This window comes from Cheilinus undulatus, linkage group 8, assembly GCF_018320785.1.
Source record: "Cheilinus undulatus linkage group 8, ASM1832078v1, whole genome shotgun sequence".
NCBI lineage: Eukaryota > Metazoa > Chordata > Actinopteri > Labriformes > Labridae > Cheilinus > Cheilinus undulatus.
The window spans coordinates 5,784,696-5,809,655 of record NC_054872.1 but is presented as its reverse complement, the minus strand read 5'-3'; the positions used below and the strand labels follow the sequence as shown (position 1 = coordinate 5,809,655).

Here is a 24,960-nt window from a genome sequence, read left to right as displayed (position 1 = left end):
GTCTAGCCGTGTTGGATGTCCAGAGGATTATTTTTGCTGCCATGGTATAAAAACAGGTATAAGTTGATGAATAATTATCACAAGGTGCTGACTTGCTATTTGGATTAAAATGTTGCAGTGTAATGCACAGATATTTGTAAAGGAGTTATGTTGAATGTAAAACCAATTATTGCATATTTTCTGTAAGAGTAACACATTGTATATTCATAGTTTCAGAATTGTTGGTAAATTTGACAGTATTATGATTTCAGTTATGAAGTATAGTGATTTAAAGGGGTAGGGTCTGATAAGTTTAAATTTCTTCCTACTCATTTTCACTCATGTAACTTAAGATGCTTAAGAATTTGCAGACAAATTATATTTGCTTATTCATATTTTTTAAACTGTCTAAGTTGTATTTACATGATCAAAATAAATAAATAAATAACGAAGAAGAAAGAAGGACACTGATTTGTTATTGTGACTACTCCACCAATCAGAGCTGTTGCTGTGACACTCTAGGATTGTGGGAAGTGTAGTTCTTTACCCTGGTTTTATAAATAAACCCTCTATAGGCACATGTTATCATTTCAAACTCAGTAAGCTTGCTGTGAGTCTACCTTAGATTATTATCACATTACTGTTAATAATCACATTTGATAATTATGTTCCCTATGTGTGCTTTATAGATCTGCATGGTATATAAATGCATTTCCCTTTTTCTTTTCCTTTCCAATCTGTGTCTATTTGCTTCAGCGGTGCTGTTTTGTTAAAGGGTAATAAAATAATAACAACAATTGATTCTGCTATGGAGAAGATAAACAGGATTTCCACCTCTGACGCCACACTGTTGAGCTCTATTTGTAGGTAAATGAACCACACAGGTATCACACACACAGACATTGGACAAGTCAGGAAACACAAAAAATTCGTACTATTCTAAACTCTCTCTCGCCACAGAAACGATATATTGCATACTGTAAAAGGTAAAGAACCAGTGTTCGACTAATACTAAAAAAAAACATTTTATATTATTCTTCACATAAATAAATCTGTTTCTTTGAATTCTGGTATCTTCAGTAGAGTAGCTCTTTCTTTCTTTCATAGGTACAGGAAATAGACTTTCCATTCAGCAGAGGCTGTTGCCAGTGAGTTCAGACCCTGTGCTTCAAGTTTTTTGCAGTTAATCCATAAATCTGTTCCAGCCAAAAACATGTCACCTTGTGAGAGTCAACAGCCTGTAGTGATGCTGTTTCACCTCTGCTGGAAGAACTGTAATGAAACAGATTTTCCAGGATGACTTTCGAGGACAGGCATGGATCAGCTTCTGTGTAAAACTGCACAGAAACCAACAAATATGATGTTTATTCTAGGTCCTGCACATAAGAACATCTGCAAACGGGCCCAGGAGGTTCTTGTTAAAGATGCATCTAACCCACACCAGGTATGTGGTGAAGGGCTTGATGTTTTCTGAAAAAGTGTAGTTCTGCTGGGACAGGATGTAAGGCATATAGGTGTTCTCTCCCTGTTCTTGGATCCAGACTTCGTACTTCACCTCTCTCACCTTCAGGTATTTTAGATTCCATGGGATCTGCCACGACACTGTGAGTTTGGCCTCATTAGTGTTCTGTACTGAAGTCTGGCACTGTGGTTCTCTGACCCGACCCGGGTGGACTACACTTGCTGGTTTTGACTTTTTCATGCTGGGCTTCGTCTTCATTCCCTCTTTTAGGACTTCCAAGAAAGATGGGATGTCCACTAAAGTGTCCTGGTAGATCCGGAAGAGCCACTCTGGGTTACGGCAGCACAGATGCCTCGGGATGTCATTGCTCGCCAGTATCCGCTCTTGCTCCTCTTTCTCCAAGTGAGCGATGCCTCCTTGTTCCCAGGGTCTGTCCGGGTGTGTGATGGTGTTCTCCTCCTTTGTATTTCTCCAGGAGATGTAGTGAAGGTCCATGCCTGGAAGGGAGGCGAGGGTTTTATAGGGGGTGTACTGCTCTGGGTTCACAGCAAAGGGAAAGAGCTCTACAACAGTCGCCCGCCTAGGGAGGAAAAGTGAGGTGATCAGCTGAGCTCCATGCATACTGACTAACATGGAGGCACCACTGATGACCTGGACAATACTGGGGAATGTCTGGTCCTCCAGGGATACAGTGACAACCCTCATCTGGAACTCCTGGGCCAGCACCATGATAAGCTCTGCTTCATTCAGTATCAGCCGCGTCGTTGAGCGACTAAACACAACAATGTATTCATCCTTCTTCTCTTTCTCCTTCTCATCCTCAGAGCTGGCTCCTTCTTTCTCTAGCTCCTCCACTCTTGTGATGTTCATTTTCTCCATCAGAGCCCCGGCAAACTGGCGGATCTCGTTCCCTGACACCATTATATTGGCTTTGGGCCCCTGTGGCTGGACAAAGCCGTACTGGTACCAGGTGGTCATTTTGGACAAGCCAACGTAAGACTTTGTAAAACACATGAGTTTGCCAAAGTTCCTCAGCTGTTCTTTTAGCAGAGGCTGCTTACTGCTGAGAAGTTTGTACAGGTCAAAGTGTGGGCCTTCACCCCAGCCCTCCATAAAAACTAAACGAGCCTCATCATCCAGGTCTGAGTACTGCTTCATCGTATAAAAGGCTGGGAGGAGGTCGTCGTGAAACACGTGCATTAGGTTGTCAGGATTAAACCGGTTTAATATCAGAGTTACATCTGGTACAAAAACAGGCTTAGGCATAAACTTTAAAGTAGCAGCTGGGAGTTCTAAGAAGTTAAAGTACTGTGTGTTGTGGTCCTCTACTGAAGATAGGTCCAGCAGGGCAGGCTGAAAGCGCCTGGACCCCAGGTTAGGCAGCATGACAGAGGAGTTTGAGTGGAAGAACACAAACTCCTCTGCCTCTGAGCTGTAGCAGAGGTAGTCAAAGCGGCAGATTCGGTCAGTGTGCATCTTCCCCGTGCAGACCATGCGGGTGCCGTGTTCCTGAAGGGCCTGCAGGGCGACATGGTAGTCGATGCGGGCTTGAGAGAGTTCCTGGGACTGCCGTGTCATGTGCAGCTCCTCCTCCAGCAGGGTGGCATGCTCGCTCAGCTTGGAATACTTCCAAAGGAGGGCTGCGACCACAGAGACCAGCAGCCCATTTATGAGCGTGCCCACGCTCATCCTGCAGCCTGCCACTGAAGCACGCATCACTGCTGATGCCCAGGAGCCACCCCCCTACTCCAACTGGCCTCCGACCTCAGGCGGTGAAGGCGACGAGACATCCACCACCAGGCAACAACTCTGGAGAGACAGAAAGGGAGGGAAAAAGAGAGAGGAGAGAGGAAAGAGAAGTAGTTCATAAGAACATGATTTTTAAGACATTTTTAACCCTCCAAATAGAGACACTTTAATTTTACAGAAAAACCCACATTTTTGACCTCATGGCACATATAGATTTACGTCCATGCACCTTTCAACACCATGATAAATGCATCAGCAGATGATGGTGATATCAGACTTGTATTGCTGATCACTTGATAAAAAGAGAAAATCTTAGCTTTTTGCTTCCATCAGGAACTGAGCGGCGTGCTTCATGTCACGTGACTAACATTGCACATCCTGCAAGGAGGCCACTGCACAATTGCACATCACAATCCCAACTGAGAAATGATACATCGTTCAATCCTGCCAGCTACACACTTAATTACAGCCAGCTATTTTTATCCAGTGATTTACTGAGTAAAATACCAGTCACTAGGGGTGTAAAGGTTCACAGAGATCATGGCTTGATTCGTACATCAGTTGTGTTTGGTTCAGGTTCAGTTCATCAATAAAAAACTAAAAGTCCCACATTTATAATCCTAGATGTCCCTCACCTTTTACTATTATTTCTCCTTTTAACAAACTTTAGTGCAGCTAATGCCTTTTTTATGTGTTTGAAATCTATATTTGAATCAACCAATCCTTTGTTCCATCTAGTGTTATTTAGTTGGTACAGCCTGTGATGTATTAAACATGAGATAAAAAGTGGGGAAAAAAACATGCAAAATGAAATCAAGACAGAACATAACCTAATATGATAAAAAAAAATTAACACAACATATAATGCAAATTAAAATGTGTGCTTTTTAGAGCAATTTATCAAATTTATGATTTATAAAGTGTGCTGTCACTCTGTTTGTAGTAAAAAGCCAGTGCAGTAGTTGCAACAGTCTGAGCAGAAAGCTTAAAATCACATTTGTTGTCTTTGTTTTCTGCTTCTACAGGTCCGTGAATCGTCTTAAAGATGTATTTGCAGCGGTAGTATCTTTCAGCCTCTACTTTCACATCCGAAAGGCTTTTTTAAAAAAACCTGAGGAGATAAAGAGAGGGCAGCAGGTCTGTTTTGCCTCTGGAGTGGACTTTTCTTCTTTGTGTATTTTCATATGTCTGGCCAGCTACTTCTTCTTCTTCTTCGTTGGTGGTTTAATAGCGGTTAGAAAACACTTACCAGCATTACTGCCCCCCCCCCCCCCTTTTATTTCATGGTTCGGATGTAACCCCAACTCCTGAACCGTGATTGTTCAAGACGGATACAAGTTGAGACTCCCTTTTCCAGTATATTTTAGATTACTTAGTAGTGTGCTGAAGACCACACTACCCGAGACCAAGACTTGCCCAAGACCAGAGTGCACCTAACCTTGCAAAGCAGATGGATACGCCTGTTTCCGTGTTCCTCCCTGGTGTATCCATTTTGCAAAGCTCCCGTCTGAACCGTTTGGACCCGGTTAGAAAGTGACAGGACCAATCAGCGTCGAGGGGCAGTGCTTTTGGGCGCATGAGTCATGACAAGCAACAACAAGAGGCCGGTGCAGATATATGGCAGAAGAGATTAGCGTGGATGCTGCTAAAGTGCCGTTTTTATCAGATCTTGACAACATTTCTTCGTTAAAAGAAGAACAAAGAACTGCAGTGAGTTGTTTTCTTTAAAAAATGACAAAGGTAGTGTACTGACATGTCTACAGTTGCCATGGTTCGTGTTATGCAGTTCTCTATGGGTTTACTCCTCTGCAGCGTATACGTCACGTGTTTTGTTGCTCTGATTGGCCCATAAAGATGTGACAGAACCTTCATCCAATCACCCTCTGAGGACTTTTTTAAAGCTTCTGCCCTTTACCAAATGTTGTGTATGACAGGTTTTCCAGAGGGATGTGTGAGACACAGTTAAAGAGCATTTTCTCTTTAATTTTAGTTTTCTTTTGAATGCATTTTACAGATAAAAAGGTTTCTTCAACTCTTTAAAAGTTGCACAGCATGCAAAATTCTAACTTCTTGTAAAAAATAAATCCTTGTATGTATTTAAAAGCTACTGACAGATCTGTAATTATTTTAAATATCTAAAATGAGATGTTTATCTAGATTTGTTAGGTGAATGAGGCCTAAAGTAAGTGTTCAGAGGTATTTCTGACTAGTAATAAGATGGACTGATGTCTGACATTTTGCAGGTGTAGTTATTTGTTGTTTTTAACAAGTGTTTCTCCTTATTATCATAAATAATGAAGTCGAAGAATAGCAGATCAGTGCTGGTCTCGATCGGTCTTGATGGAAGATCCTGAGTCCGGCCAGTGCGAGACCGAGATAAGACAGAGTAAAAATGCTCTTGAGTCTGAGACAAGACCAAGACATTCAAAATGTGGTCTTGAGACTGGTCTCAAGACCAAGACCGCTCTTGAGTACACAATGAATTAGAACAATGTTTTAACTTAAAGTAATCTTGGATTAAAAATGTCCTATTTGCTACAAAAACATGAAAACACAAAGCTTTTGGACCCCCAAAGGTGGCTGCTTTTTCCCACTGGCTGACTACCCCATATGACTAATGTGACAGACTTTAGCTCACAACACGGACTTCCAGCCAAGGATGGCTGAAAATGGACAGTATGTGCAATATGCAGCAGAGTTTTGTTCTTCTCCAGAAGCTCTATGGAAATGCTGACCTCCTCTTCAGCATGACTGCTAGCCTACCTGATGCTATGCAGCAGGTCCTGTCAGTATGATAAGCTGGATGAGCTAAGCAACAGCTGCAGGGTGATATTCATTGACACATATGGAAACCTCAGTGATGAACTTTGACCCCTGATGCATTAATGATGTTATTATTGGTTAAAACAGCAGCAGCCTTGACTAAAACACTGACTGCCACATATAAAAACAGTGTTGTATTTTAGGTGGTTAAAACTGGGACAGAGACTGCTCAAAACTGGGACATCTCAGTGTTTTAGAGATATTTATTGGGACTCAATACATGGATTTTAAAACTGGGATAATCCCAGTTGAACAGTGACATTAGTTTTCAGTCTAGTTTAAGAGCAGAGTAATCATTACCTTCGACAAAATGAAACCTAAAGACCAAACTATGTTACCAGCACAAGGACAAAAACACTCTGTTCTAGTTAACAAATCAATATTCAGGCCTATAATGCTGCAGTGTTCTTTATGTAAGTGATACAATGCAGTGTTTCATCTGATCAGGTCTCTGCTCTCACCTTTGGGAATAGTGGCTGTTTACCTTAGTGGGCAAATGAGACATTTTCAACCTTACAGCTCCTGTCACCCTTCATGGATGTGTCGAGACAAATTACAGCGAGGCAGCGCGGAGAGAGGAACAAGAGTATTGCTCTCAACTCATCTGCATACTGAGAGAACAAGTGAGTCATTGAGGGACTCTAAATCAACCAACGGTTAGCGGCCAGCAGCTGCCTGCAAACACGAGACAACTAGCATGCTAAATACCCATCAGGGGGCCGACGTACTTACCTCACAACTAAAGTTTCATGTTAATTACTTGACAACTAAATGAGGTGTATTCACATTTCAGCTGAGTGGATGGAAAGTGATTATCTGTCTGTGCTTGAGACTAAATGGGATTTGGGGAGCCAGACTTTGAAGCTGGCCTTCTGGCAGAAAAAGAAACTGAATCAGGTTTATTCAAACCAAGACAGGCATCTCAGCAAGAACACAAACACTGCACTGCACATATTCATACAGGCAGGCACAAACAACACCAGAAACACATCAATAAACCAGTTTATTTCTGTCTGTGTTTGTTAATACTCCAAAATCAATGTTTCTATTACTGCCCAAACTTTTCTGTACTATACTCCACTTTGTCTGGATAAAGATTTCATTTGATTCTCAATGACCTTCGATTTATCTCTCTGCTGTTTGGTTGGTTTGTTTGTTTTTTTTATTTGTTTGACAAGCTGTCTGGTGATCAATGCTTCAGATTGTAATTGTGGCTGTTTATCTGGATCACTGATACACTGAGCCAACAGTATGGTTTAGTAAACTTCAGCCCCATTTAAAGGGTTGGCTTCTCACTGTAAAGCTGGAGCAATACCTGCTATTTGCTTCCTTCCCTCCATTGTGCTGATTCAAGTTACTTTGGTTTTGTAATCTGTGTCATAATGGATGCTCCGTCTTGCTGACTGCAAAACAAATCAACCAACATGTACGAATAAAGTCACCTGAACCTGAACCTTGCAATCACATCCGTGTCCGTCATGAGAGTTATTATAGATATACTTACAAGACATAGATGTTGCTGGTAGATACCTCTAGAGCAGGGTTTTCCAACCTAAGGTTTAGCCAAAATCTCAAGGCACACATATTCATATCAATACAAAATCGACTCTTTAGATAACGTTATGGTCAAGGCCGCAAAAATGGGTTAAAGTTGTAAAACATTGTGGCAAAAGTGGGCAGAAAGTGACAAGAATGGGTTAAAATTGGTTAAAAGTAGCAAAAATGGGTTGAAATTGATAAAAGAATGTGGGAAAATTGGGCAAAAAGTGGCCAAACAATGGCAAAAGTGGATTAGAGGGCACACCTGAGGGCTCTGTCCATAAACAACTACTCTGATTTGTGGGATTTCAACTACAAACATGGTGGCACATCAGGTTACTAGTTTGTCAGTCCTGAGATCAGAACAAACAGATGTTAACATCAGTTTCAATAGTCAGATTGTATCGTGTGGCTGGTGACTAGTGATGTGTCTTGGAGAGAAGAGCAGGAGACTAAGATTTTTGTAAATATATCTCTGCTGGTTCTACTGATACTGCAACAAGCCTTTTTCTATGGACCTCACATGTCTAAAAATTGTCTTGCAAATGACTTGGCCTAAATCATCACAAAATACTGTGATTTTTTTTAAAGATTGGATTCAAATCAGTCACTAAAAGCTTGTTTAGGTTCTGGTCCATTGTGAACAGTCAGGCCATGACTTCAGTTCCTCATTCCAACCGTCATTTCCCTCCTTATAACCAGATCCTATCTTCACTTACTTAGCTAGAGGTCATGCCTCATTTTTAATGAACTGTTGAACATAATTCTCATGCACTGGGTCCTCATTTTTAATTTAGATTTTCTTCCATGCATGTACATTAATTTAGATTCTGATGTACATAATAGATAGATGTACATAATAATCTGGTGTTATGGTTTAATTAGTGACCATGTTAATTGGTGACTTTCAGCCAACTGCATTCCTTCATCATTATAGCAGCTGATGAAAACAGAAAATCTCCTCAAAATGTCTGTTTGGTTTCACAGCAGTGCTGCACGTTTGCACAACTGTATTGGACAATTATGCTATTTTGGAAATGCGAGTATGGTACGATACATAAATGGTACAATGAGTCTACTTTCTTGGTTATCAAGGAAAATATTTTTTTTTTATCTCTCAATTCAAAAATATGCAGACGTTATATAGCATAAAACATAGCAGATCTGAAGTTTTTACAGAACTGCTTTAAAAATGAATTTATATTTTCAAAAAGTACGTTTTCTTTCCAAAAAAAAAAAAGGCCCAAAAATGACCTTAAAGGCCTTTCTGCTGGCATTTTTGCAAACCTTTCAAGAACTATTTAATATAAAATAACTGCAGCTTTTCTGTGATTATGTACTGGCACATCCTGGAATTTAAACTGTAATTAGATTAATTATGCAGCACTACTAGGGCTGGGAAATAAATCAAAATTTACATTAAATCGCAATATGTCCTACGGCAATTTTCAAATTGCAGAAGATGCAATTTTTCTTCAACCTAAAACCTGTTTCAAAAATTCCACTATTTTTTGAGGTGTTGATGTTAACAAACATGCAAACATTCAAGTTTTAGTTTGTTTCTAAAATGGCCCTTCTTTCCTTGCTTTTGTATGTTTTTCTATTAAAAATAGCCATCAATTCATCATTCCCCACCCATCAATATAAAAATTCATAGTGAATTTGCAATGAGTCAAAATAATTGCAATTAGAAATATTTAACTGGATGTCATGGGGGGGGGGGGTTACATTATTTTCCTACATTTTTCAGCCCTAGGCACAGCTGCACAGTATGTCAAGATAAATTCATGAGAAATGCATTTGATGAAACTGATGGTCAGCAGTTTATATGATCAGTGGTTGTACATCCATCTCTTTTAGCACATCTTAAGCCATTACTGTTGACAAAGCTGTTATCCTTAATCTGCCTTTCTCGATTTTGATTGGTCAGTGAGAGAGGAGTGCCACTGACGAACACAGGGCTTTTCCAAAAGTTGAGCTGTTTTCGAGTAAGAGCGTGGTAGTTCTCTAAATTTAACACCCAACATTGCTGGCATTTTTAACACTCAGGGTTTTGTAGGAAATGCTATCAGTCCTGCCATCATTTAAAACAGGGGTGTCAACTCAATCACGGCAGGGGCCAGATTCTGGATTCAGGACTAACCTGAGGGCCTAACAGGGTCACCTTTTTAACCATAAACCGTCAACCTCATTTCACCACTAATAAAATATGAAAAAAAAACTTGGCACTGATAAATGAATTTGACATTTAAAAAGTTAAAAAGATAAGTTTAAAGGCTCATAATCTGGGAAAAGTAAAATTTGTCAGTTTAAAGAGGTCAAAACATGAAACTGAAATTGAAAAATTGTGTTTTTAAGGCAAATATATTAAAAAGAAAGTCAAAATCATGAGTTTAAAAGGTAAAAATATGAAATAAAAATTTACAATCATAAAATCAAAAAGTCAAAATATGATTCAAAATTTCAAATTGTGAATCTAAAGGTCAAACTATGGGATTATGAAGTCAAAGTCTGAAGTTGAAAATATGAGATAAAATACAAAATAATTGGTTAAAAAGGTCAAAATATCACTCAAAAATTAGAATTATGAATCTTAAAGCTCAAAATATTATATGAGAAGTCGAAATTTTGAGCTTAAATGCTCAAAGTACGAAATAAAAAGTCAGAATCCTAAGTTTGAGTCCTGATTGTGAGATGCAAAATTAAAAATGTGAAATTAAAACACAAATGATTTTTTTTCCACATTCCTGACTTCTTATTTAAATATTTTTACTCCTTACTTTTTCATATTTTGTGACTTAACAAGGTTATCTTATATCATCAGGATAAGTTCACATTTTTATACTGGAGGAAATCTGCAGACCCCGGACTGATGGACCAGTTATAACAGAAATATGAGATCATCTTGCAGGCCGGATTAAACTGTTCCACGGGCCGGATTTGGCCCCCGGGCCTTGAGTTTGACACCTGTGCTTTAAGGCCTTTAAATATTTTTTAAATTATCTTTGAGTCATCTCTGTTAATCCTTATTTCCTCTGTGATTTCATATTCTAACATTTGGTGTTTTATTCTTTTATGATTGTCTTTAAATGTATTGTTTTATTATCTAAACTGCTTTGTAAAACATGACGTGTCTTATTTCTTTTTATCTGTGTTTCCATTTTGTTCTCACCTTGTCGTTTGAATTTTTTCGACCTACGTCTGTTCGTCCTGACCGTTGATGTTTTATTCCTTGTTCTCCTGAGTTTCTGCCTCTGCTCTGTCTGTGACAGCACTTTGTAAACATCCGTTTCTAAAGGTGCTATATAAATAAAGCATTACTGATTTATTTGTGCTACTATCACACTAACACAGCTTTTAGGTAAGCTGTTTGCAAAATCAAGGCTGAGAGGAAGAGGTGAATCTTGATGAGGACGAGTGCATTGTGTTTACATACTAATAAATGCACTTTATTTATAGAAAAAAACAGAAGTCCTGAAGATCAGTAAGATGAGATTTGCCCTCATTTCTTCAAAAACCATTTGCTGCACTTCAAAACTGTAAACAAGCTGATGATATTTTCTCTGACAAAATGTCACCAACAGAGGATGTGAATCAAAGCAGCACAGACACCATGTACCCGAGTATCGCCTTGATGCTGACGCAGCACGCAGGATAAAGTGAAATGAAGTGTGAAGAGACAACTGCCAGCGAGACTAACATTAGGCCTGCATCCTGCATGCTCCTTCGCTCCACAAGGACGAGGGCAGTATGAGGCTAACAGCGCCAGCAGTGCTGCTCAAATCCTCTCTCTGCACGCCGGATCCCACAGGGACATACACGAATGCCCTCTGCAATTCGCCCGAGCCGACAACCAAAAGCATCCAAATGTCAAAGCCACCACGAGACGCCACGGCACGCACAGAACAACCTCATTTGCATCTCCGCATTTAACATGCTCCAAACAGAGACCTGGATGTGGCGTTGCTCTCCTGTGCCGGTCAGGGTTATTTTAAATCATGCGGGTTAAAATAAAGCAGAATGGGGCCTCAGACATTGTCATATTTCTGCAAACACGAGTCTGTGCAGTCATTTAAACTGACCTTGAAGACAAGTGGCTTTTGTATCTCGTCAGCAGTGTGAAGGAGCAAGCCCGAGAATAAAAATGTTCAAATTAAGAAAAGGTCAGAGCAGTTTTAAAAAATAATCAGATGTGAGATGAGATTTAGGTCCTGAGCTGGGCTTTCTCTGGAGAATGGTCTCATATCCATAACCAATGTATAAATGTGTGTGCTGAGAAGTAGCCCACTCATACTGATACTTCTCCAACCTTATGTTTCAGCATCATGTGAAATACTGGTCAGCAAACCCTGGGTGTGACCAACAAAGGCAGGAGAAGCCTCTTATAGAGACAGTGCAATGTGTCACACTTTGAAAGCCAATCCACCGGAAGGAGAAACGGCACATCAAAATGCAGCCAAGTGCAAAAAATGCAAACGTGATGCCTGTAGCCAGAAACACAAGATATCAGCCTGTCCAAGGATCGTCTTAGTGCTTCATGCTGCAAAAGAAGATCCTTATACATCCCAGATATAAAAATAAGAAGCGCTGACCACTGGACCTGCTCCGGGTCACAATTTATTGATCATTCTAATGTTTCTGTCCCTATGGATTGTCATCCTAGGAGTTTAAATATATCCCACCACTCTCACCTTAAATCGTAGAGTCAAGTTAAGACTTGATCAGAATGACTTGAACATTTTATCCACTCATGGCAGGTCTATCATAAATGTTTCTGTCATTCTAGATCAGAGGTTCTCAACATTGGGGTCGGAACGCCATTGGGGGTCGCGAGACACTGAGAGAGGGTCTCCAGATGCCTTAAAAAAAATGAATATTTTTGAAATTACACTGTTGCCACTTTCCACCAATTTTACCAATTTTAACACATTTTTGTCACCTAAAAGCCAATTTTTGTCAATTTTAAACCCTTTCCACCACTTTTTTTCTGACTGTTTTTGCCACATCTAAACCAAATCTTGCAAATCTCCACATATTGTTGGCTCTGTTAACTCATTATTGCCAATATTAACCCCTCTTCACAGCTTTTTATGCCACATTTTTGCCAGTTTAACCCATTTCTGCCTATTTCTGCTTCAGCTAAACCTTTCTTGCCAGTTTCTATCAATTTTTCATCCCATTTCAACAAATTTCCACCTAGTTTTATAACTTTTAACACCATTTCAGCCACTTTTTAATCCCCTTTTACCACTCAATATGCCCTTTTTTGCCACTTTAACCAATTTATGCTATTTTTTGTTAATTTTGTGCCACTTACAGTCGCTAGAAAAAGTATGTGAACCCTTTGAGATTTCTTGGATTTCTGCATAAATTGGTCATCAAATGTGCTCCGATCTTCATCTCATTCACAACAACAGACAAACACTGTCTGCTTAAACTAATACTGCACAAAAAATGATATGTTTTCATGTTTTTATTGAACAAAACATGTAAACATTCACAGTGCAGGGTGGAAAAAGTATGTGAACCCCTAGGCTAATGACTTCTCCAAGAGCTATTTGGAGCCAGGAGTCAGCCAACCTGGAGTCCAATCAATCAGTGTGATGAGATTGGATGTGTTGGTTAAAGCTGCCCTGCCCTTTAAAAAACACACACCAGTTTTGAGTTTGCTCTTCTCAAGAAGCATTGCCTGATGTGAACCATGCCTGGCACAAAAGAGTTCTCAGAAGACTTACGATCAAAAATTGTTAACTTGCACGAAGCTGGAAAGGGTTACAAAAGTATCTCTAAAAGCCTTGATGTTCATGTGTCTACGGTAAGACAGACTGTCTACAAACGGAGAAGGTTCAGCACTGTTGCTACTCTCCCTAGGCGTGGTCGTCCTGTAAAGATGACTGCAAGAGCACAGCGCAGAATGCTCAATGAGGTGAAGAAGAATCCTAGAGTGTCAGTTAAAGACTTACAGAAGTCTCTGGCACATGCCAACATTTGTGTTGACAAATCTACAATAAGTAAAACATTAAACAAGAATGGCGTTCATGGGAGGACACCACTGCTGTCCAAAAAAACCATTGCTGCATATTTGAAGTTTACAAAAGAGCACCTGGCTGTTCCACAGCACTACTGGCAAAATATTCTGTCCATAGATGAAACCAAAATTGAGTTGTTTGGAAGGAACACACAACGCTATGTGTGGAGGAAAAAAGGCACAGCACACCAACATCAAAACCTCATCCCAGCTGTGAACTATGGTGGAGGGGCCATCATGGTTTGGGGCTGCTTTGCTGCCTCAGGGCCTGGACGGATTGCTGTCACTGATGGAAAAATGAATTCCCAATTTTATTGAGACATTTTACAGGAAAACTTAAGACCATCTGTCCGCCAACTGAAGCTCAACAGAGGATGGGTGATGCAACAGGACAACGACCCAAAGTATAGAAGTAAATCAACAACAGAATGGCTTCAACAGAAGAAAATACGCCTTCTGGAGTGGCCCAGTCAGAGTCCTGACCTCAACTCAATTGAGATGCTGTGGCATGACCTCAAGAGAGTGATGCACACCAGACATCCAAATAATATTGCTGAACTGAAACAGTTTTGAAAAGAGGAATGGTCTAAAATTCCTCCTGACCGTTGTGCAGGTCTGATCTGCAACTACAGGAAATGTTTGATTGAGGTTACTGCTGCCAAAGGAGGGTCAACCAGTCATTAGCCTGGGGATTCACATACTTTTTCCATTCTGCACTGTGAATGTTTACATGTTTTGTTCAATAAAAACATGAAAACATAGTTTTTATGCAGTCTAAGTTTAAGCAGACTGTGTTTGTCTATTGTTGTGAATGAGATGAAGATCGGAGCACATTTGATGACCAATTTATGCAGAAATCCAAGAAATCTCAAAGGGTTCGCATACTTTTTCTAGCGACTGTATATCTAATATTTGCCACTTCTAATCCATTTCTGCTACTTTTGAAATCCAATTTCACCACCTTCCCACCATTTTATGCCATGATTCACCCATTTTAGCTATTTTTAATGTATTTTAATTCTGTTTTTTAACAAAAGTATTTGCATTTTTAGAGGGCTACTTACTACACGAATGAATTAAAACTTTTTTTCTCAGATAAGAGTGGTTATTATTCAAAATAGATATAAAATACCACAGCTTAACTACACAATGCACCATGATGTTGCTGGCTGGGCCCTGAGAAGCTCTCCCATTTTTTCCTAGGAATGGACAGCATTGTCTGCACATGACTATCCTAGAATATTCATGACTATGTTCCATCACCTTCAGGTACAGTGAGGGTCCCCGGTCTCTGGCACCTTTATCTTTGGGGTTGTGGGCTGAAAAGGTTGAGAACCACTGTTATAGATAACCAAATCTGACTGTACGATGCTGCAGCTGTTGCAAACATGTGAGTAGGCATGTCTTATCCCTGCAGCCCTGTTTATGACGTCTTTTTAAAAATCTCTGGCTTCATTCACCTCAGACAAAATTCTGTGGTTTAGTAACTCTTTCACTCAGTGATACTCAACGTGTGGCTCATTTGTGGCTCTTTTATGTCTTAATTCAAAATATTATTACCTCAGAAAACCTTAAAAAGGAAAATTTTACATCAGAAATGATCCATAGCAAGTAACATTAATCAGTTTGTTTCACACACTTAGACAATAGGCTTTAATTGTCAAACTTAATTGTCAAATTCTATTTTTGTCTGCTATTTCCACTGGCTGTATTTTCAATTTTTTGCTACTTTAATACTATTTTTACTGCTTTTAGCCCATTTTTGACACTTTTATCCAGCTTTTTGCAATTTTTGCCCCCTTTTTTGCCTTTTTGCCACTTTTTGCCCATGTAAGCTGCCTTTTGCAATTAAGTGCCATTATTTTCACATTTTGCCACTCCTAAATATAATCAAAACAATCGTGGTACCAAAAAATTCCCCCCCTGTACCATGGGAGCACAATAAGACACTAGTTAATGAGGCAGGTTTGGTGTATTGAACCAGGCTGTAAACCAGTTTATTTTGTGTGTAAAATCCGGCTGTTTAACATGTGTGCAGACAGAACTTCCGGTTTTCCTGCAGCCAGCCTCAAGTGGACACTCGCAGTATAGCACTTTTTTGCACTTCCGCATTGGCTTCATTTTTTAGGACCGGAGGTGGCCCCTTGGGCACAACAGACATTGGTTTGGAGTTCGAGCAGTCACATAATCCGCTCCACTGATTGGTTAATAAGTTCTTTGAGCTTGCACTGACTTTGGTAAAACTGCATCTTCCTTAGATGTTCCAAGCTCATCAAACACCCTCCAACAAACTCAAAAGATTTAAGTCCTACCCTCTCCTGCAGAGTTTAGGACCTTGGTTTCTAGTCAATTTGTTTCCAGTTGTTGTTTTGATTGGTTTTTACTGGTTTTAACTGGTTGTATTTGGCTGTTGTTTTGTATTGCTTGTGCTCGTGTGCTTGTAATATCAACTTCACTGGAAATGAGGGAATGAACAACAAATAAATTTTGAATTGAAAATTGAATTGAATATATACTTAAGATTCCTATAAGACAACAATGCATTAGTGAACTTTTTCATGTTTTAAATCATTTATTTATTGCTCATTATATAGATTTCTAGGATGAAAAGAGCCTCCAGACTCTTGGAAAGAAAAGCAGGACATCCAGAGTTAGTTCAGATGCATCAAAAATAGTGCCATATGTAAAACATTAAAGGGATAGTTCAGTATTTTTGAAACGGGATTGCATGAGGAACTTCTATGTTTGACCCACAGGAGATACCATCAGCACGGCCATTTCACTGACTGGACTACCTTTATGGATATCTGTGGGCTCTATACCCACACTGCAGCATTAAGACAGGATTCAACAACATACATCTTCCCTTTATCAACAATCAAATCTATTATATTGGCTTAAAAATACTTGTCAACTCAACAGATATGAAACAGGACATAAATGAAATTTTTTTTTTTTTTTAATTTATTATTCAACATGCACAACTGGGGCAAATTAGGGCGTGTCAATTAAGGTTTTTGTCTCTGAGATCACAAAAAACAAGATAATCATGATTAAACAATTGCTGTGTCACATGTGTCATGCTCATTTTGTCCATAGGTTTTGTCATGTTGTTAAAAAAATTCTTTTGTTTATCCATGGTCATTGGAGACGATTATTCTTATTAGGGATGCACGATTATTGGTAGGATATGGGATATTAGTATGGGCAGATAATAGCTTCAAAGTGAACTATTGCCATCAGCAGATATGAACATTTCTGCCATTACACAACAGATACTTTGGCTATTAAAATCTGCCAGTACTGTACCTATGAACAAATACGTTTGAGGAGTTTTAGGTTAGACTCTGAAATGTGTGTTTTAAGGACTGATGTTTTGGGTCTAAACTACATCTAAGTATTAAAAATTGGTTGAAATAGTTTAGTAAACATCAGTGCTTTGGATATGTGCTAAAATCTAAGTTGTGCATCTCTAATTTCTATAAATTTGGTTCTTTCCACTAATTTATTTTCATTTATTTCTTCTTTCTAGATTGTTAAGCATGACTGAGTTTGATAGCAGCATGTGACACAGACTTTGTAGAATCACTGAGTAATCCTGTAGTCATGATCTCAAATCAAATTGACTGAGCAGCCCTAAAATGCCCATTGTTTTTGTGCAGTTAATTACGGCCCCATTAAGAGCTGAAGCATGAAAAGAGTCGTTTGAACCAGGATCTCTTCTTCCTGGCCTTCTTCTCCAACATGCCTTGCATCCTGCTCTCCAGCTCGTCCACCCTGTTGGCCATCTCTCTCTCCTTCTCTTCCCACTCTTTCCTCTTCTTCTCCTTGGTTTCTTGGGGGAGATGCAGGGCGTCGTTAGAGTATTGTCTCTCCTGCTGCCATCGACTCTGCTGTTCTTGCAGCCTCTCCTCTAGTCTCTGTTCGGCAGCTGGGACCTCCGTGTTTGCCTGTAACAGATCAAACTGGGCCATGGAGGAGGAACAGGGTTCATTAAGGTCTTCCGGATCCAGGTCAGCCATGGAGGAGGAACAGGCTTCATTAAGGTCCTCTGGATCCAACCGGGCCATGGAGGAGGAACATGTTTCACTAACGTCCTCTTGATCCAACTGGGCCATGGAGGAGGCACATGTTTCACTGTGGTCCTCCTGATCCAACTGGGCCATGGAGGAGGCACATGTTTCACTGTGGTCCTCCTGATCCAACTGGGCCATGGAGGAGGCACATGTTTCACTGTGGTCCCCCTGATCCAACTGGGCCATGGAGGAGGCACATGTTTCATTGTGGTCCTCGTTGGCCTGCGGCTCATCTGTTTGCTGCCACTGGTCATGGTAGATCTTATGTGGAGGTTTCTTTGCTGGATACCTCACACTCAGGGCTTGTTTCAGGAGATCCATCTGGAGCGTCTGAATATGAAGGTTGATTTTCTCCACTTCAGTTTGCTCCTTTGGATTCTTCTTGCAGTGTCCGCCCTTTTCAGTGGTGCAGGAATCATGTTTGTAAGCTTTTTTGATTAAAGCTCTCTGATCCTGCTGCAGCTTCTCATTCAGGTTTATGATGCCGCTCTTTAACTTCCCCATAGACTCTTGGAACTCACACTCTGCCTCCTCTTCATTATCAGGCGGTTCCCAGCCATAGGTTATCCAGTCATGAGCGTCCGTCACCACCGTAACCAGTTCGTCCAATTCTTCTACTGGGACGAACGCATCAGCTGACCTCTGCTGGTTGCGTCTTTGCTGAGCCTCCCTTTCTAAACGCTCCACTTTCTTTCTTGCATGGAAAAGGTCAGCATCAGTCTTCCCCAGGTGATCACTGAGAGCTGCAGCTCTCTGTTCTGCATAAACCCATCTGAAGTAAATGACATGAACCAAATGTTGAGCGTCATTTAGCTCCTCTGTCAGTTGAGCATTTTCTCTCCTGAGCTGGGTAACTTCGTCATCCTGAGTTGAAGAAACAGATTGGTGACCTGCCTCCTTGTTTCTCCTCTTCCTCTGGTTTGATTTTCTTCTAGAATTTCTCTCCATTGCCTTGTTGAAATTAATCATTCAGATGTGAAAGTTTTGTAAAAGTTGCTGCTGTAAGGCGACAGTCAGTGTTTGCTGACAGAACGACTAAAGCGATGAACTTTCACTGTAAACAGTAAGATTTGATAACTATGAAGCTCTGAGGGATTCTGCTGGCATTTATAGCAGACTGGTCATCGATCTTGACATCAAAGCACGGACTTCCTTTGATGTTCCATAAGTAGCCCCGCCCACTTTACCCACTGACTAAGCCACACCCCCTTGGTTACTGTTGCTCTGTCAAGCGTTGATACCCACCATATTGAATATAGAGTTTTTCCACAGTATTTATACTGCAGTGGTACTCAACCTTATTCTACCAAAGAGCCACATTGACTTAAAAATACTTTAACCAGAACCACAATCCAAATCTTGACATCTGTCAGTGGGTTTTTACTAATTTTAATGCCATAACAAAAAAAAAAAAAGTCGCAATATGGCTTTTTTCACTCCTTGAAAAGTGGTGATTTTGGCACAACACCAGCGTTATGAGAGTTCCACCTGGCCTAAAGATTTTATAAGATATTAGAATCTGCTGAGTTTGAGTTATGAGGTGTCTTTCAAAGAGCTGATGAATGATGGTTGGCTATTTGGGTATTTATATCTCACATTGGGGCACTGACTGTACTTCTGTGGCTTTATTAGCATAGAAGAGATGGTTTCCAATTTTGTTCCACACATTATTGATGCTTTTAGCCAAAGAGGGAGGGGCGTCATATTGGTCTTTGCCCTGGGCCTCCAGATGACTAAAACTGGCCCTGTCTCAGACGCATCATTCTGCCCTGCCTCATTTAGTAGCTTTGGTTTTATATTTATGCTCTTTTGACATCACTGGTACATTTAAGATCAAATAAAACTCCCATGTGTGGACTGGTGGCTAGATATGATGTTAACTGAAGCCTTTTGTCCTAAGTGTTCTCACTTTGTTTGCTTAAACTGTTTTCTTTACAGATACAACTCTAGGTTGGCTCAGTTCTCTCACTATTATTATTCCGGTCACACATTGCCTTTTGTGCTGTTTTTCTGTTGTTTACTGGCAGAAAAAATGTATAAGAAGGCACCTTCACATAATGAAGAGCCATTACCTTATTTTTATTCTCTGTTTGGGCTGGGCTCTAAATCACAGTTTCACATACTGCTAAACTAAATAAAGAAGAATCACTCAGCTCTGGTTTTACTTTCAACTCCCAGCTGCCTGTTGACAGATACATGCTCCCTGTCACTGCTATTACAAGCACTAAAGAAATCAGGTTAACTGACGGGATTAGATTAAGACTGGAAATAAGAGAACATGTTTGTCTGGTCCTGTAACAGTCCCATTTACATGCAGCAGTAAACTGCATTAGTCCAGTGACAACAAATAAGTCAGAACTCTGCAGTAAAGCAGTATAAAGCAGAGTCTCTAGGGGGACACTGGCAGAACAAAATAGAAAATTCACTTTCAGGTACACAGGGACAAACCATCTCATCTGCGTCTGAAACTGTCCCATGAGAACCATGAAGTTTACTGAGTTCACAGGAAGGGATAAGGACAATTCAGTTTGTAGTTTCAGGAAAATATTGAGGAAGTTTCTTGCCCCTGATATGCAGCAGAGATTTATGGTGTTTCACCATCTGTGAGTCAGAGATATCTCCAAATAGAGTTGCAACATTAATTGAATTTTAACTCAAATCACAAAAATGGCCTCCAAAATAAAAGTAACATGACGGTAAAATAAATGAATGTGATTATTAGACCATATTTCACAGCCCCGCTTCACATATAAAGTACAACCCCAGTGCTTTGTCAAATGTAAATAATACAGAATGCAATAATTAGCAAATCTCATGAATCCACATTCATTCATAACTGAAAATATGCAACACAATAGATGATGACACTGAGACATTTTACCGTTTCATGAAAAAGGATTAGATGTTTTTTATTTGATGGCAGCAACACAATTTCATAAAAATGTACCTCTACATAAAAATGACCAAGAATTTGAATATCTCACCATCTAAAATCCATAATATCATTGAAGAGAATCTGGAGAAATCTCTGTGTGCAAGAGACATGGCTTAAAAGGAACCCAACATGATCACACAAGTTCATCTAGTTGGATAGATATTTGTATCTCTCATATTTATATTGAACAAAAAAACTCACCAGATATCTTCATTTTGAGTAAATTTGAACTTAAAAACTCAGCAGGAGGCCACCGAGTGACTTGATTCAGTGTATAGACCAATCCTACGGCTGTTTTGTGGGCACCGCCATCTTGAGCGGCCGCCATTACTGCGGTGGAACTGCGGTGTCCACTCCCACCTGGTGTTAGCCTGGAGTGGTTAGCGTTAGCTCTGATCATGCTAACCAGCTTCATGTAAACAAGTCAGTGCTGTCCTCCACAGCCAAAAACATCTGTTCCTTCCTGTTAACTCAAATCCATTTTAAATACAGTCCAACATTTTTGAGAATTGGCCACAGGTAGATTTGCCTACTCTTCGAAGTTCAGTCCAGCTTTATCCCGAGTCTAACCCAGTCTCTTCACTCAGCTGCTACTGCTCCATGTTTGTGTCACTAGCTGTCTTTAATCCTCCTTATTCCTGCTTCATTATTCCCTGCATTCTTGGCTGATTCAGAATCCTTCCATACTGCCGATTATCCTGCATAGTTTATATGTCAACTCCCCACTACTTCCTGTTGATCTCATGAATATTTAATTAGCCATGTGCAGCTTAGCACTGCAGGACGGAGTAGCCTACCTCTCACACAAAATGCAGGTCATAGATAAATAACTTCTAGTTTATATTAGAATTCAACCCTTAACTAATGCTTCTTTAGGAAATAAAATATGAAATACGTAATTATTTGCCATTTATTTTGCAACTGGCTTATTTTCCAGCTGGACAGATTGGACGATCATATCTTTATTTGCTCAGTAGTTACGTGTCATAACGTCCGAAAAAACAATGTTGTCTAACATAAACCCAGCATACGTGAACGAGACTTAATGACATTATATTCAAATTAGTTAGTGTAATAATATAAAACTGTATGTAAATATGTACTAGCAAAAACATAGTTTATCAAATAGGTGCAAATTACGTACATATCTTAAGTTTGTGACGATTTTTGAATCAGCTGTGAAATCCATATGTTGTGTACCATGTCCTCTAATTTGTTGAGTAAAATCAAATTGAATTAAAAGTCATGGCAAAATCATAAACTTTCACTTTACAAGTCAACTTTCATTAGAATGCATGGCGAGAGTCCACCACAGTAATGGCGGCTACTCAACTTCTGGTGTTTCTCCGGGTTGGTCTGTAATGGGGGCGTTCCAAGAGCTTTTCAAAATAAAAGCATTATGTACTAAAGGAATTTCCTCAAAGAATTGCTAAAGCTGACTTTTACTTTGAAAAGTGCATAAAGGAAGTGCTTTTGTTCTGTGTTTATCTTTACCTGCAACATTTTGAACCTTGTGGAAACAGAAAGCTTCATAAATAGTAGAAGTTTGGGGAACAACCAGAATTAATTTAGGCAGCTATTTTTAATTTTAGTCTTAGTTTTAGTCTTTAAATGAAATGCATTGCAGTTTTAGTCACATTTTAGTTATCTGTATCCTTTTTATTTTTAGTCTAGTTTTTGTCATGGAAAAAAGCTGTCGACATTTCAGTCATAGCTTTAGTCAATGAAATTAAGACTGGGAACAACTCTATTAAAGAGACACATTTTAGTCGTGGCCTTCATCTGCTTCATCAAGAAACAGATATCAAACATATTCCATCGATGTGGGCGTACATATTTGCTACAGCAAGGTAGATATGGCCCTGTATTTATCATTTTTCTGTCTAGTTTGACTAATAACTGCTCGTGCTGCGCAGAAAAGGTATACACAATCTCAAGTCTCAAAATTCCCCTGAAATCTCTGCGCCAGAGGGGGGCATGAGGGTCTGTCTGCTGTGAGGTTGTTAAAATGAAGGTCATTAAAACTATGTCAAAACATGGTAAAAAACGTGAATGGTTCATTCAAACACTTTTTGGGACTTACAGCAGCATTTTTGGCTGTTGTGGTTGGCTTTAAATGATGAAAACAATTCAAACTGATGTGTAGTTTTGACAGCAATAAGTCCCTTTCTCGTGTGGCTTTTGGTTATGTGAAGAGGGGACTCAACGGAAAAAGGGTTGGGAACCATTGGGTTAAGGCATAATAACAGTGAGGAGCGCTCCGGCCAAGTGACATCACACTACCAGTGCAGACCAAAATGTGGCGGGCTCCCGGTGAGTTTATAAGCTTAGGTTTATTCAAAATGCAGACATCTAGTGAGTTTTATGATACAAATATAAGAGATACAAATATCTATTCAATAAGGTGGATTTGTCTGATCATGCAGGGTTCCTTTAAGATCAGCAATGGATGCTCGTGATCTTTGGCCCTCGGGCGACACTGCATTAAAAAGTGGTATGATTCTGTACTGGAAATCACTGCATGGCTCATAAACACTCCCAAACCCATCGTCTGTCGGCACTGTTAACCGTGCCATCCACAAATATATGAATACTGTATCACGCAAAGAAGAAGCCATATGTGAACACCATCCAGAAATACTGCCATCTTCTCTGGGCCATTTAAAATGGACTGAGAAAAGTGGAAAACTGTTGTCAGACTAAACCAAATCTGTCATTCTTTTTGAAGACAACGTAGGCCGGGTACCGTGGACCAAAGAGGAGAGGGACCATCCAGCTTGTCTTTAGAGCACAGTTCTAAAGCCTGTATCTCTGATGGGACGGGGTTACATTAGTGTCTATGTCGTGGGCAGTTTACACATCTGGAAAGGAACTATCAATGCTGAATAATAGATAGAAGTTTTAGAGCCCAGGTGTCAAACTCAAGGCCCGGGGGCCAAATCTGGCCCGTGGAACAGTTTAATCCGGCCTGCAAGATGATCTCATATTTCTGTTATAACTGGCCCATCAGCGTGAGGTCTGGAGATTTCCTCAAGTATAAAAATGTGAACTTATCCTTGATGATTTAAGATATCCTTGTTAAGTCACAAAGTCTGAAAAAGTAAGAAGTAAAAATATTTAGAAAAGAAGTCAGGAATGTGGGAAAATAAATAAATTTGTGTTTTAATTTCATATTTTCAATTAAGCATCTCACAATCAGGACTCTCATATTTTTAAATCCAAACTTTGACTTCATAATCACATAGTTTGACCTTTGACCTTCACAATGAAAATTTTTGAATCGTATTTTTTACTTTTAATTTCATGAAAACAAATTTATTTCATATTTTGACCTTTTAAACTCATGATTTTGACTTCTTTCAAATATATTTGCCATTAAAAAAACATTATTCTTCAATATCAATTTCATGTTTTGACCTTTTTCTAAAGATTCATTTTTGGCCTTTTTGCCTTTATTGGATAGGACAGTGGATGGAGTCAGAAACAGGGAAGAGAGCGGGGAGAGACATGCAGGAGATGGTGCCACGGGCCGGATTCGAACCCGGGTCGCCTGCGTACATGGCGCACGCTTTAACCACTCTATAAACTTTATAAACTTATCTTTTTAACTTTTTAAGTCAAAATTGTTTATCATCAGTGCAACGTTTTATTTCCATGTTTTATTACCAGTGAAACAAGGTTGACAGTTTATGGTTAAAAAGGGGACCCTGTTAGGTCCTCAGGTTTTTCCTGAATCCAGAATCCGGCCCCTGCTGTGACTAAGTTTGACACCCCTGTTTTAGAGCAGCATTTGCTCCCATCCAGACAACAAAATGTGGACTGTTTCACAGTTTCACTGATTCACAAATACCCATTTTTCAGTAAAAATAAGAGATGATACTGATGTTGACACGACATTTTTCCACTAGGACACTGGCTGAGCTCTACATTGAGAGATAACCCACTTTGGGATTTACAAAAACAATGACATCTTTATTCTTACTTTAAGCTAAACTTTAGATTTAATCAGAAATAAGCTACTAACTGACTTCAATATGCAGTATTTGGTCTGAAAATCTCTCATTTTTCTACACTAAACAAAGCTCCTCAGTCTGAGGGACATTTAAGGTCCAGAGGACTTCATTTTAATGGAACTCCGCTCAGTCAGCTCTGAACTCCTGATGATGAATGCCTCTTATCGTGTTAGGGTTCTGTGTAAATGAGCTTTTAAAACCATTTTCTACTGACAGACAATGAAAAAGTGTTTAGTCATCTCACTGGCACATAAACAACAGTCCATTTAACAGCACTGTTTTAACAAACTACTCACTAAATCTGACAGATAGCTGCTAATGCTGCTGCTTATTCCACATTTATTTTTTAAGGTTCT

At 39.6% G+C, this 24,960-nt stretch overlaps 1 protein-coding gene across 2 annotated transcripts in view; it reads right to left on the bottom strand.

Annotated features, from left to right (window-relative positions):
• Positions 1 to 646: 646 nt before the first annotated feature.
• Positions 647 to 24,960, bottom strand: part of pomgnt2 (protein O-linked mannose N-acetylglucosaminyltransferase 2 (beta 1,4-)) — a 42,429-nt gene continuing 18,115 nt past the window's right edge. For both annotated transcript variants that reach the window (XM_041793899.1, XM_041793900.1), the window contains one exon: positions 647 to 3,250. In XM_041793899.1, coding sequence (XP_041649833.1) covers positions 1,349 to 3,157 — 1,809 coding nt within the window. In that variant the 5' untranslated portion in view covers positions 3,158 to 3,250 and the 3' untranslated portion in view covers positions 647 to 1,348. The remainder of the gene's footprint in view (positions 3,251 to 24,960) is intronic.